Raw genomic sequence first — 12,588 nt, 5'->3', positions numbered from 1 at the left:
GAATTTTATACTCAAATTGGTGACATAAATACAACCTAAATCACCAAACAGATAACAGTAACTTAGCTAATAAATTAATTTAGAAAGTTGTGCTACTTCATTACTATTTCCCCACATCCTTGAGAAATTAAAAAAAAAAAAAAACAGATTATCTTTGTTTATTGTAATGGGGAAATTGGGACACAGGGCAAAATGGAATTTGAAAACCATAGGGTAAGCTATGATTAGACTATGACAGTTTCATCCTATCATACTGTTTCTAGCCACAGATACATCATTCTAAATAATCTTGGGGCAGGGCATGGTGGCTCATGCCTGTAATCCCAGTACTTTAAGAGGACGAGACAGTGGATCACTTGAGGGTAGGAATTCAAAACCACCCTGGCCAACATGGTGAAACCCCATCTCTACTAAAAATACAAAAATTTGCCAGGTGTGGTGGTGCATGCCTGTAAACCCAGCTACTCAGGAGGCTGAGGCAGGAGAGTCATTCTAACCCAGGCTGCAGAGGTTGCAGTGAGCAGAGATTGAGCCACTGCACTCCAGCCTGGGCAACAGAGCAAGACTCTGTCTCAAAAAAGAGAATCTTGGCCGGGCACAGTCACTCATGCCTATAATCCCAGCACTTTGGGAAGCCAAGGCAGGCAGATCACCTGAGGTCAGGAGTTTGAGACCAGCCTGACCAACATGGTGAAACTCCATCTCTACTAAAAATACAAAAATTATCTGGGTGTGGTGGCAGTCACCTGTAATCCCATATATTCAGGAGGCTGAGGCAGGAGACTCGCTTGAACCCAAGTTCAGAGGTTGCAGTAAGGATATCGTGCCATTGCACTCTAGCCTGGGTGACAGAGCAAGACTCCGTCTCAAAAAAAGAGAAAAAAAGAATGTTGCAAAATATTATTTCCAAGAAGCCTCAAAGAATCTTAAACACTTAAAATCATTAAAAGATAATATTGAAATTGCATCATAGGCTTTAAAAATATGAATGGTAAAATAAACTTTTTGAGCTAAAGAAATATTAATGGTCAATTGCTGTTAAACAAAACAACAGGAAATATTTGTTGACTGTTTATTCAGCTATGACATAGGTTTTCCTTGTCTACAACTCTATAACCAAGAAGGTTTTTTATCAATGAGGAAGAATTCATCTTAAGGAGTAAGAGTTCCTTCTTTTTTCCTTCTTAAAAGAGTGACTTCCTCTTATTGGCTATACTGAACTAAGGAAATTAAGGAAGTACAAAGTAAAGATTTTAAAAGCAGATAAACATGATTCTCATGCTGAAGTAACTATTACTCTCATCTACATAAAACTTGAGAGAAACTTAGCCTCCAAGTTTGATTAGGAGAATTAACTTTAGTCAAACAAAAAATCATAGTAATAATCCCCTAAACATGAAGCCACATTCTAAAAATAACATCTTTACTTAATCTCTATTATTAGATGTTCTAATACAGATGCTTGGATTCTAACAGCACTCAAATTTCTTTCTCTCACACTCTCTCTCTGTATGTGTGTGTATGGTGTGTGTTTGTGGGGGGTTGCGAGGGATGTGTTTGTAAGTGTTAGAGGTGGTAAGGAGGATTGCCAGGAGATGCAGCCATGTAGAGTATTTTAAGTAGGAAAATCTAGGATCCAGCTGAAGCCTTTGTATTTCCATTGTTAGATCACAATTCTTAGCAGCTGGACTGTGAGACCCAATCACTCCGAAGTTAAAAGCTCATGGTACTAACTGAGCTCAATCACTGACTTGAGCTATTTTTAGATACCTTGCTTCTTATAAACAAATGGCAGCATAGAAAGTGTTTTCTCCTGTGTTCTCTGTGTTTTTCACTTCTCAGAGGGTACCGCCACCAGGTTATGGACGCCCACCAATCAGCAATGAAGAAGGGGGGGTAAGTACAAGTAAAGCTACATTCTTCACTAGAAATTATAGTCCATTTGTCCCTGCTTTTTTATCCACATCTAATAAGAAAGTTAGAATCCAACACATGAACCTGTAGTTCAAGCTTCCACGATTCTTAGAAAATAAAAAAGTGAAACAAATCCAGCCAGAGGTCTAAAGGTTGATGCTGGACTCCAGACAGTGATAAACAGAGAAAGAAGTAAGAGTTTCTTAGAATGTTATCCTCAAGAGGAAATTAAGTGATTATCTAACCTCCTGATTATATTAATACAAATAAATTGAAGCCAAGAGAAGATCAATTACTACTCAATTTCACTTGTTAAGTTTCTGGATAAACTGGACCCAGAACCCAAGTCTTCTGTTACTCTGCTCAAAGGCCTTTTTACTATACCACACTAGGAGAAGAACCAAATGTGTATCACAGAGTGACTAATATTCCAGCACTATGTCAACTAAAAAGTCATTTTAGTGATTGTGGCATAGCACCCCACCCACCTAGAGCTAACTTCTTTTTCCCTAAGTATGTGATATGTCCTCAGTGAACTGTGGTTACCTAATAGCTTGACTGAGGAGTGGGGGACAGATTGGTTTTTTGTTGTTGTTGTTGAGACAGATGGGAGATCACTTAAGCCTGGGGGGTGGAGGATGCAGTGAGCCATAGCGCCACTGCACACCAGCCTGGTGACAGAGCAAGACTGTCTCAAACAAAAGAGAGGTTGGCATTACCTGTTCTGAAAGGTTCCTTTCAACTTTAAGATTATGTACATATACGTTTTGTAAGTAAGTCTTTTTTTTGTTTTGTTTTGTTTTTTGTGTGTGTGTGTGTGTTTTTTTTTTTTAATTTTTTATTGGATTATAGGTTTTGGGGTACATGAGCAGAGCATGCAAGACAGTTGTGTAGGTACACACATGGCAGTGTGCTTTGCTTTTCTTCTCCCCTTCACCCACATTTGGCATTTCTCCCCAGGCTATCCCTCCCCACCTCCCCCTCCCACTGGCCCTCCCCTTTCCCCCCCAGTAGACCCCAGTGTTTAGTACTCCCCTTTCTGTGTCCATGTGTTCTCATTTTTCATCACCCACCTATGAGTGAGAATATGCGGTGTTTCATTTTCTGTTCTTGTGTCAGTTTGCTGAGGATGATGTTCTCCAGATTCATCCATGTCCCTACAAATGACACGAACTCATCATTTCTGATTGCTGCATAATATTCCATGGTGTATATGTGCCACATTTTTCCAATCCAGTCTATTATCAATGGGCATTTGGGTTGATTCCAGGTCTTTGCTATTGTAAACAGTGCTGCAATGAACATTCGTGTACATGTGTCCTTAGAGTAGAACGATTTATACTCTTTTGGATATATACCCAGTAATGGGATTGCTGGGTCAAATGAAATTTCTATTTCTAAGGCCTTGAGGAATCGCCACACCGTCTTCCACAATGGTTGAACTAATTTACACTCCCACCAACAGTGTAAAAGTGTTCCTTTTTCTCCACATCCTCTCCAGCATCTGTTGTCTCCAGATTTTTTAATGATCGCCATTCTAACTGGCGTGAGATGGTATCTCAATGTGGTTTTGATTTGCATCTCTCTGATGACCAGTGACGATGAGCATTTTTTCATATGATTGTTGGCCTCATATATGTCTTCTTTCGTAAAGTATCTGTTCATATCCTTTGCCCACTTTTGAATGGGCTTGTTTGTTTTTTTCCTGTAAATCTGCTTGAGTTCTTTGTAAATTCTGGATATCAGCCCTTTGTCAGATGGGTAGACTGCGAAAATTTTTTCCCATTCTGTTGGTTGCCGATCCACTCTAGTGACTGTTTCTTTTGCCGTGCAGAAGCTGTGGAGTTTCATTATGTCCCATTTGTCTATTTTGGCTTTTGTTGCCAATGCTTTTGGTGTTTTGTTCATGAAGTCCTTGCCTACTCCTATGTCCTGGATAGTTTTGCCTAGATTTCCTTCTAGGGTTTTTATGGTGCCAGGTCTTATGTTTAAGTCTTTAATCCATCTGGAGTTAATTTTAGTGTAAGGTGTCAGGAAGGGGTCCAGTTTCTGCTTTCTGCACATGGCTAGCCAGTTTTCCCAACACCATTTGTTAAACAGGGAATCCTTTCCCCATTGCTTGTTTTTGTCAGGTTTATCAAAGATTGTATAGTTGTATGTATGTTGTGTTGCCTCCGGTGCCTCTGTTTTGTTCCATTGGTCTATATCTCTGTTTTGGTACCAATACCATGCTGTTTTGATTACTGTAGCCTTGTAGTATAGTTTGAAATCCGGTAGTGTGATGCCCCCCGCTGTGTTCTTTTTGCTTAGAATTGACTTGGCTATGCGGGCTCTCTTTTGGTTCCATATGAAGTTCATGGTGGTTTTTTCCAGTTCTGTGAAGAAAGTCAATGGTAGCTTGATGGGGATAGCGTTGATTCTGTAAATTACTTTGGGCAGTATAGCCATTTTCACGATATTAATTCTTCCTAACCATGAACATGGAATGTTTCTCCATCTGTTTGTGTCTTCTCTGATTTCGTTGAGCAGTGGTTTGTAGTTCTCCTTGAAGAGGTCCCTTACGTTCCTTGTGAGTTGTATTCCAAGGTATTTTATTCTTTTTGTAGCAATTGCGAATGGCAGTTCGCTCTTGATTTGGCTTTCTTTAAGTCTGTTATTGGTGTAGACGAATGCTTGTGATTTTTGCACATTGATTTGATATCCTGAGACTTTGCTGAAGTTGTTTATCAGTTTCAGGAGTTTTTGGGCTGAGGCAATGGGGTCTTCTAGGTATACTATCATGTCGTCTGCAAATAGAGACAATTTGGCTTCCACCTTTCCTATTTGAATACCCTTTATTTCTTTTTCTTGCCTGATTGCTCTGGCTAGAACTTCCAGTACTATATCGAATAGGAGTGGTGAGAGAGGGCATCCTTGTCTAGTGCCAGATTTCAAAGGGAATGCTTCCAGTTTTTGCCCATTCAGTATGATATTGGCTGTTGGTTTGTCATAAATAGCTTTTATTACTTTGAGATACGTTCCATCGATACCGAGTTTATTGAGGGTTTTTAGCATAAAGGGCTGTTGAATTTTGTCAAATGCCTTGTCTGCGTCAATTGAGATAATCATGTGGTTTTTGTTTTTGGTTCTGTTTATGTGGTGAATTACGTTGATAGACTTGCGTATGTTGAACCAGCCTTGCATCCCCGGGATGAATCCTACTTGATCATGATGAATAAGTTTTTTGATTTGCTGTTGCAATCGGCTTGCCAATATTTTATTGAAGATTTTTGCATCTATGTTCATCATGGATATTGGCCTGAAGTTTTCTTTTCTCGTTGGGTCTCTGCCGGGTTTTGGTATCAGGATGATGTTGGTCTCATAAAATGATTTGGGAAGGATTCCCTCTTTTTGGATTGTTTGAAATAGTTTTAGAAGGAATGGTACCAGCTCCTCCTTGTGTGTCTGGTAGAATTCGGCTGTGAACCCGTCTGGACCTGGGCTTTTTTTGTGAGGTAGGCTCTTAATTGCTGCCTCGACTTCAGACCTTGTTATTGGTCTATTCATAGTTTCAGCTTCCTCCTGGTTTAGGCTCGGGAGGACACAGGAGTCCAGGAATTTATCCATTTCTTCCAGGTTTACTAGTTTATGCGCATAGAGTTGTTTGTAATATTCTCTGATGATGGTTTGAATTTCTGTGGAATCTGTGGTGATTTCCCCTTTATCATTTTTTATTGCATCTATTTGGTTGTTCTCTCTTTTATTTGTAAGTAAGTCTTTTCATCTCCCACAATCTATTGTTAGCATAGCAGCCAGAGTGACCCTGTGAAACAATAGTCTAATCTTGTCACTCCTCTGCTCACTCCCTGCAACAACTGCCAATTTCTTTCTTTCCTCCCTCCCTTCCTTCCTTTCTTTTTCCTTCTTTCTTCAGAAGGCTGAAGTGAAAGGATCACTTTAGCTTGGGAAGTCAAGGCTGCAGTGAGCCCTGATCTTGCCACTGCATTCCAGCCTGGACAACAAAAAGAAACCCCATTTCAAAAAAATTAAATGTCTGTATTCTACCTCCTGAGGGCACTACATGATCTTGGAGATATTTTTTCACCTGTCTCATCATCTTCATCCACAAATGGGGATTAAAATACTTTTTCTTTATATTGCATTTGTTTTAAAAGAAAAATCAAATGATCTAAATGCCACACAAATGTCTAACAAACACAGTGACTGACAGAGTTCGTGATGATTAAATCATTCATTAAATGAAAATTTATTAAGACCGTCCACTGTGCTAGGTACTGGAAAACAAGGATGAGAAGCATGTTTTCATTCAAAACCTTCACATGGGAGAATTAAATGTAGGAATCCCAGGAAAATAGGCAACTGAAATTCAGTGGGATGATTGTTATGACAGAAACCTGTACTGCTGTGGACTCCTAGGAATAGAACCTAATTCTGCTCATGGAAGTCAAGACACGGAAGGTGGAAGTCAAACTGAATTCTGAAGCATGAGTCAAGTTTTCCAGGAGGAATAAATGTGTAGGTAGAAGAAGTTTCAATATGAGTAAGCCATGTGCAAAGGCACTGAAACATGAAAAGAATAGAGAACCCAGAGAATTCAGAGTAGTTGTGATTTTCAACTTATAAAGTGCAAGGGGGAGGAAATGAGGCTGAATGTAATAGTTATGACCCAGATTATTATAAAACATTATATTATTATCATATAATATATAACACTTATTAGGCACTTGCTAAGTACCAGGCACTGAGCTATACTTATTTTGTCTCATTTAGCCCTCATGACAACCTATGAGGTAGAAGTTATTTTGTCATCTCCGTATTACAAATGAGTAAACCAAGGTTAGCCCAGAGTCACCGTACTACTGCTGGTGGAATGGGGATTTTAATGCACATCTGTCTAGAGGCCCCACTATTTAGCAGCATGTTGTATTGCTTTGTACTTTATGCTACGGAATTTAGAGTTTATTTTGTAATGGAGAACTTTAAATACAAATTTAAAGAGGAAAGGGGCAGAATTTCCATCTACCCACTCTCAGCCTCTACTAATTACTCTGATAGCAGTGCAGAAGCAAGATTAAAGGAAATTAAGACTGCATCCAGAGTAGCCAGTAAGAAAACTATTGCAACAGTTCAGGGGGTACTGCGGAGTAAAGAAGTGGGGACAAGGATGAAAGTTGAGATTTTATAGGACCTGGTTATTAATAGTCTGGAGAAATAAGAGAGAACAGAAACTTGGGAAACTGTATAGATAGTGGTAAATGCTGCTTAAATACAGAACATGGGAGGAGGAGGTTTGGTGGGAGATGAGCCCAGTTTTGGCTACATTCAGTTGGAGGTACTCATGAAAGCTTTAGTAGAGATGTTTTGCTGCCTCAACCTTGGGCAAGAATGTTGTGGGTCAGAATTATGCCTTCGTGAGTCGTTAGCATATATGCCTATTGAAAGCATGGGCATGCAATAGAACTCTTAAGAGGTATGTAAACAGAGAACAGAAAAATTAGGAGGATGGAGAATGAAATCATTAAGAAAAAGCCTCAGATGTATAAAAACTAAAAAGAGAAAGCTGAGCAGTGGTCAGAAAAAATACTAGAAGAGAGAGAGAGAAAGAGTATGGTCATGGAAACCAAGGAGGAATCAAATTTCAAGAAAGTAAAGCTTATGATGTTAAAAGAAACGTGGCTGATAAGATTTCCCTGTTATACTAAAAAATTCTAAGCAATACCATGGTGGGAAACAAAGGGTAATTATTGATTTCCATCTTCTTTCCCACAGAATCCTTACTTTGGATATTTTGGATATCATGGCTTTGGGGGTCGCCCTCCTTATTATTCAGAAGAAATGTTTGAACAAGATTTTGAAAAACCCAAAGAAGAAGATCCTCCTAAAGCAGAAAGTCCAGGCACAGAACCCACAGCTAATTCAACAACAAATTCTACCCAACCGAACCCTAGAGGGAGTCAGGGCGGAAATGATACTAGCCCCACAGTGAACAGTACTCCAGGGCCAAACACTGGGAACAACCCCCCAGGTCAAAATGGGATCGGCCCAGTCCCTGCAGTCAATGCTTCAGGCCAGAGAGGGCCAGGAAGTCAAATCCCATGGAGACCAAGTCAACCAAATATTCGTGTAAATCATCCAAATCCTAATATAAGAAGTTTTCCTTCAGGAAGACAGTGGTATCCCACTACCATGGGGCACAGACAGAATGGACCTTTTTACAGAAATAGACAAGTTCAAAGGGGTCTTCGGTGGAACTCATTTCCTTGGGAAGGTAAACAAGTAGCTCGTCCAAGAAATCCAGTTTATCACATAGCTTACCCTTCTACTTCAAGAGGCAATTATCCCAATTATGCAGGAAATCCAGCAAATCTTAGAAGAAAGCCTCAGGGGCCAAATAAACACCCTGTGAGAACTAATGTTGCCCCACTGGGTCCCAAACATGACCCTGTTGTTCAAAATGAAAAAATTCAAAATCCAAGGGAAAAGCCACTAAGTCCAAAAGAACAAATAATTGTTCCTACAAAGACTCCAACCAGCCCCTGGAGAAACTCTCAACAGTATGAAGTTAATAAATCAAATTATAAACTGCCTCACTCTGAAGGTTACACGCCAGTCCCAAATTTTAATTCTGTTGATCAACATGAAAACTCCTATTACCCAAGAGGAGATTCCAGAAAAGTCCCAAATTCTGATGGACAAACCCAAAGCCAGAATTTGCCCAAAGGGATAGTTTTAGGGCCAAGAAGAATCCCATATGAATCAGAAACTAATCAGCCCAAATTAAAGCACAGCTCATATCAGCCTGTATACCTTGAGGAAAAGCCTGTATACCCTGAGGAAATCCCTTCTTCTGCAAAAGAAGATTTTCCTGCTAGAAGAAATTCTTGGAACCACCAAGAAATCTCTCCACCTTTTAAGGAAGATCCTGGGAGGCAAGAAGAACATTTACCTCATTCTTCCCATGGTTCTAGAGGAAGTGTTTTCTACCCTGAATATAACCCCTATGATCCCAGGGAAAACTCACCATATCGTAGAAGCAATACATGGGATGAGAGAGAGGATTCTCCAAATACTATGGGGGAAAAAGAAAGTCCGCTGTACCCCATAAATACCCCAGACCAGAAAGAGACAGTCCCTTATAATGAAGAGGACCCAATTGATCCAACTGGAGATGAATATTTTCCTGGACAATATAGATGGGGTGAAGAGTTAAGCTTCAAAGGAAGCCCAACAGTTAGGCACTATGAAGGTGAACAATATACCTCAAATCAGCCAAAGGAATATCTTCCCTATTCTTTAGATAATCCATCAAAACCAAAGGAGGACTTTTATTATAGTGAATTCTACCCATGGAGCCTGGATGAAAATATTCCATCATATAATACAGCTCCTACTATGTCACCACCTATAGAGAGCAGGGGCTACTATCTTAATAATGCCATTGGACCAGAAGAAAGCACTCTGTTTCCTTCATGGAACTCCTGGGACCACAGGATACAAGCCCAAGGGCAGAAAGAAATAAGGCCGTATTTTAACAGAAATACCTGGGATCAGGCAACACATTTACAAAAAGCCCCAGCTAGGCCACCAGACCAAAAAGGTAATCAGCCCTATTCCAGTAACACCCCAGCTGGGCTTCAGAAAAATCCAATATGGCATGAAGGCGAGAATTTGAACTACGGCATGCAAATAACTAGGATAAATTCTCCAGAGAGAGAACATTCATCTTTCCGTGACTTTATCCCACAAAGTTACCCATCAGGTCAAAAAGAAGCACATTTATTTCACCTAAGCCAGAGAGGCTCCTGCTGTGCTGGGAGCTCCACAGGGCCCAAGGACAATCCACTAGCTCTACAAGACTATACTCCATCGTATGGTCTTGCACCTGGGGAGAACCAAGACACCAGTCCTCTGTATACAGAAGGTAGTCATACCAAGCACACAAGACATATCGTCTCCCCAACAAACATCCTACCAGTCCAAAGAAACAGCTCAGAGAAGAGGGAAAGCCAAAACCCGAGTCCTTTCAGAGATGATGTGTCCACTCTGAGGAGGAACACACCATGTTCTATAAAGAATCAACTGGACCAAAAGGAAATTATGCCCTTTCCTGAAGCTGGTTCCCTTCAATCAAAGAATACGCCTTGTCTCAAAAATGATCTTGGAGGAGATGGGAACAACATTCTGGAACAAATTTTTGAAGACAACCAGCTCAATGAAAGAACTACTGACCTTACTCCTGAGCAACTTGTTATTGGTACACCTGATGAAGGCTCTGATCCAGAAGGCATCCAAAGTCAAATCCAAGGAAATGAGAGTGAGAGGCAGCAACAAAGACCATCTAACATCCTGCATTTGCCATGCTTTAGCTCCAAATTAGCAAAGCATCACTCTTCCAGCATTGGATCTCCATCTAGCAATGGAAGGCAAAGCCCATTTGATGGGGATTCAATTATGCCTACTGAAAATCCTAACACATTGGTTGAGTTAGCTACTGGGGAACAATTTAAGAGTATAAATGTAGACCCACTTGATGCAGGGGAACACACTCCATTTGAATTCCTTCAAAGAGGGACCAATGCACAGGACCAGATACAAGACTGCTTACTACTTCAGGCCTAGGGGTTATCTCAACCAAACATTTTCAGGGGAAGGGAAATAACTGACATTTTATACCAATGGTTCCCAAACTTTTTTCCCCAAGACTCAATTAAGTATCTATCCTGGTAATCCTGAAGTTTTTTTCCCCTCTCAGCAATATGAGTAGTGACCCAGGTGGAGCTGAGATTAGGCCTCTGGGCGTCACCAGATCTAGCACTTTCACGAATTAGTGCAGACCATCCCTGCCTAGAAACTTGGAAGCCACTTGTCTGAGTTAGTTTCTTTTTGCTTCCTGACTTCTCCTTTTGCTCTCAAAGTTCCATACTTGCAAAACTGGTTTTGCAAGACTGAAAGGCAGATTAACTTTCCATTTTACATATGGAGATCCACACATCAGTATAGTCCTGATGCACTGTACATGATTAACTTGTGTTGATCTTGACAGGGTTTTTTTCCTACTCAATATTCTCTTCAAGCATTTTTTTCTTCCACTGCCACTGCCACTCTCTTTACCTTTATCATTTCCTTTGCTTAGCTTTCTTCCTTCTTTTCTCTCTCCCTCAACCATTCTGTATTTAGCTATTCCTCATCTTTTGCTCTCTATGTATCACTTACTACATGTTAAACTAGATATTTTAACCATCAGTAGTCTTTTTTGTTTGTTTGTTTTGAGACAGGGTCTCGCTTTGTCGCCAGGCTTGAGTGCAGTGGTGCGATCTCAGCTCACTGCACCCTCCACCTTCCAGGTTCAAGCGATTCTCCTGCCTCAGCCTCCTGAGTAGCTGAGACTACAGGCACATGCCACTACACTCAGCTAATTTTTTGTATTTTAAGTAGAGACAGGGTTTCACCATGTTGGCCAGGATGGTCTCGATCTCTTGACCTCGTGATCCACCCGCCTCGGCCTCCCAAAGTGCTGGGATTCCAGGTGTGAGCCACTGCACCAGTCTACTAGTCCTTTCTTTATGTCTACCTCCTCCATTATGTCTTCCTCTCTTCCCACCTATCTGTTTTATCCTCCAGTGTACCATTTGTCAACTAATCCCTCTCCCCTCTGACTCCTTTCTTCCCTTCAATTTATCTTTTTCCCTGCTACACCATTTTCATCTTAAGATTGTATGTCATTCTCTTCCTTTTTTATCTACTCTTTAAATCCTGCCCTAATTTTTTCTTGACCCAGCTTAACCATCATTATAGAATATATTTTGGAAATGGTAGACACTGATAGCTACTTTGCTTTTAGTTATCTTAGGGTCTCTACCAAGTAGACACAGTTCAGTTAGAGAGATGTATTTAAGGAGATAGGAAGGCAGCATACCCAGAACTAGCAGTCTAGGAAAAAGGCTTAGAAAGATGGAGAATGAGGAACTGAAGAAACTGCTGCTCTGAGACTGCACATCCAGGAAAAAAGATTAGGACTTGCCACACACTGCCAATTCATAACCCGCAGGATCTCTTGAAGACATTTTGGGAAACACTGTCTTAAACAAATAAAAACTCAATGTTTAGTTGTTGTTGTTGTTTTTTCACTAGTTCAGCATAAGCTATTCTACCAGTATGTGCTACTACTAACATTCTTCATGTCCATGCAGAATTATTCACAGATCAACTTTCTTGGTATCTTGAATAAATTGTGTAAATTATTTTGTAAAGTAGATATTTCTATATGCCTCGCTTATGATACATCTGGGATTAATTAATAGCATATTATTATTATTATTAATAGCATATTGGCCTATTATCTCTATATCCCTTGCCTAGAGCAGGAAAAGTTCTCAGAATTGCCTAAAATCATACCTTATAACTTTAAGGGACTTCTTAGGATACATTTTTAGGGGCAGATTTCATAAGAAGACTTCAGAAATTTGGGGAAACACAATGTTGAAAACTTCGTGAGAAAAGGAATCTTCCCCTTGAATCTTTTTTTTTTTTTTTTTTTTTTTGAGACAGAGTTTCGCTCTTGTTACCCAGGCTGGAGTGCAATGGCGCGATCTCGGCTCACCGCAACCTCCGCCTCCTGGGTTCAGGCAATTCTCCTGCCTCAGCCTCCGGAGTAGCTGGGATTACAGGCACGCG

General features: G+C 40.3%; 1 protein-coding gene across 1 annotated transcript; it reads left to right on the top strand.

The window, feature by feature from the left end:
• Window positions 1–1,720: 1,720 nt before the first annotated feature.
• On the top strand, window positions 1,721–12,019 carry ENAM (enamelin). The gene is made up of 2 exons (XM_035293608.3): window positions 1,721–1,896; window positions 7,684–12,019. The coding sequence occupies exon 2, from the start codon at window positions 7,750–7,752 to the stop codon at window positions 10,531–10,533; it is 2,784 nt and encodes a 927-aa protein (XP_035149499.1). The 5' UTR covers window positions 1,721–1,896; window positions 7,684–7,749; the 3' UTR covers window positions 10,534–12,019.
• Window positions 12,020–12,588: the final 569 nt, after the last annotated feature.

This window comes from Callithrix jacchus, chromosome 3, assembly GCF_049354715.1.
Source record: "Callithrix jacchus isolate 240 chromosome 3, calJac240_pri, whole genome shotgun sequence".
NCBI lineage: Eukaryota > Metazoa > Chordata > Mammalia > Primates > Cebidae > Callithrix > Callithrix jacchus.
This window is presented reverse-complemented; position numbering and strand designations above follow the sequence as displayed.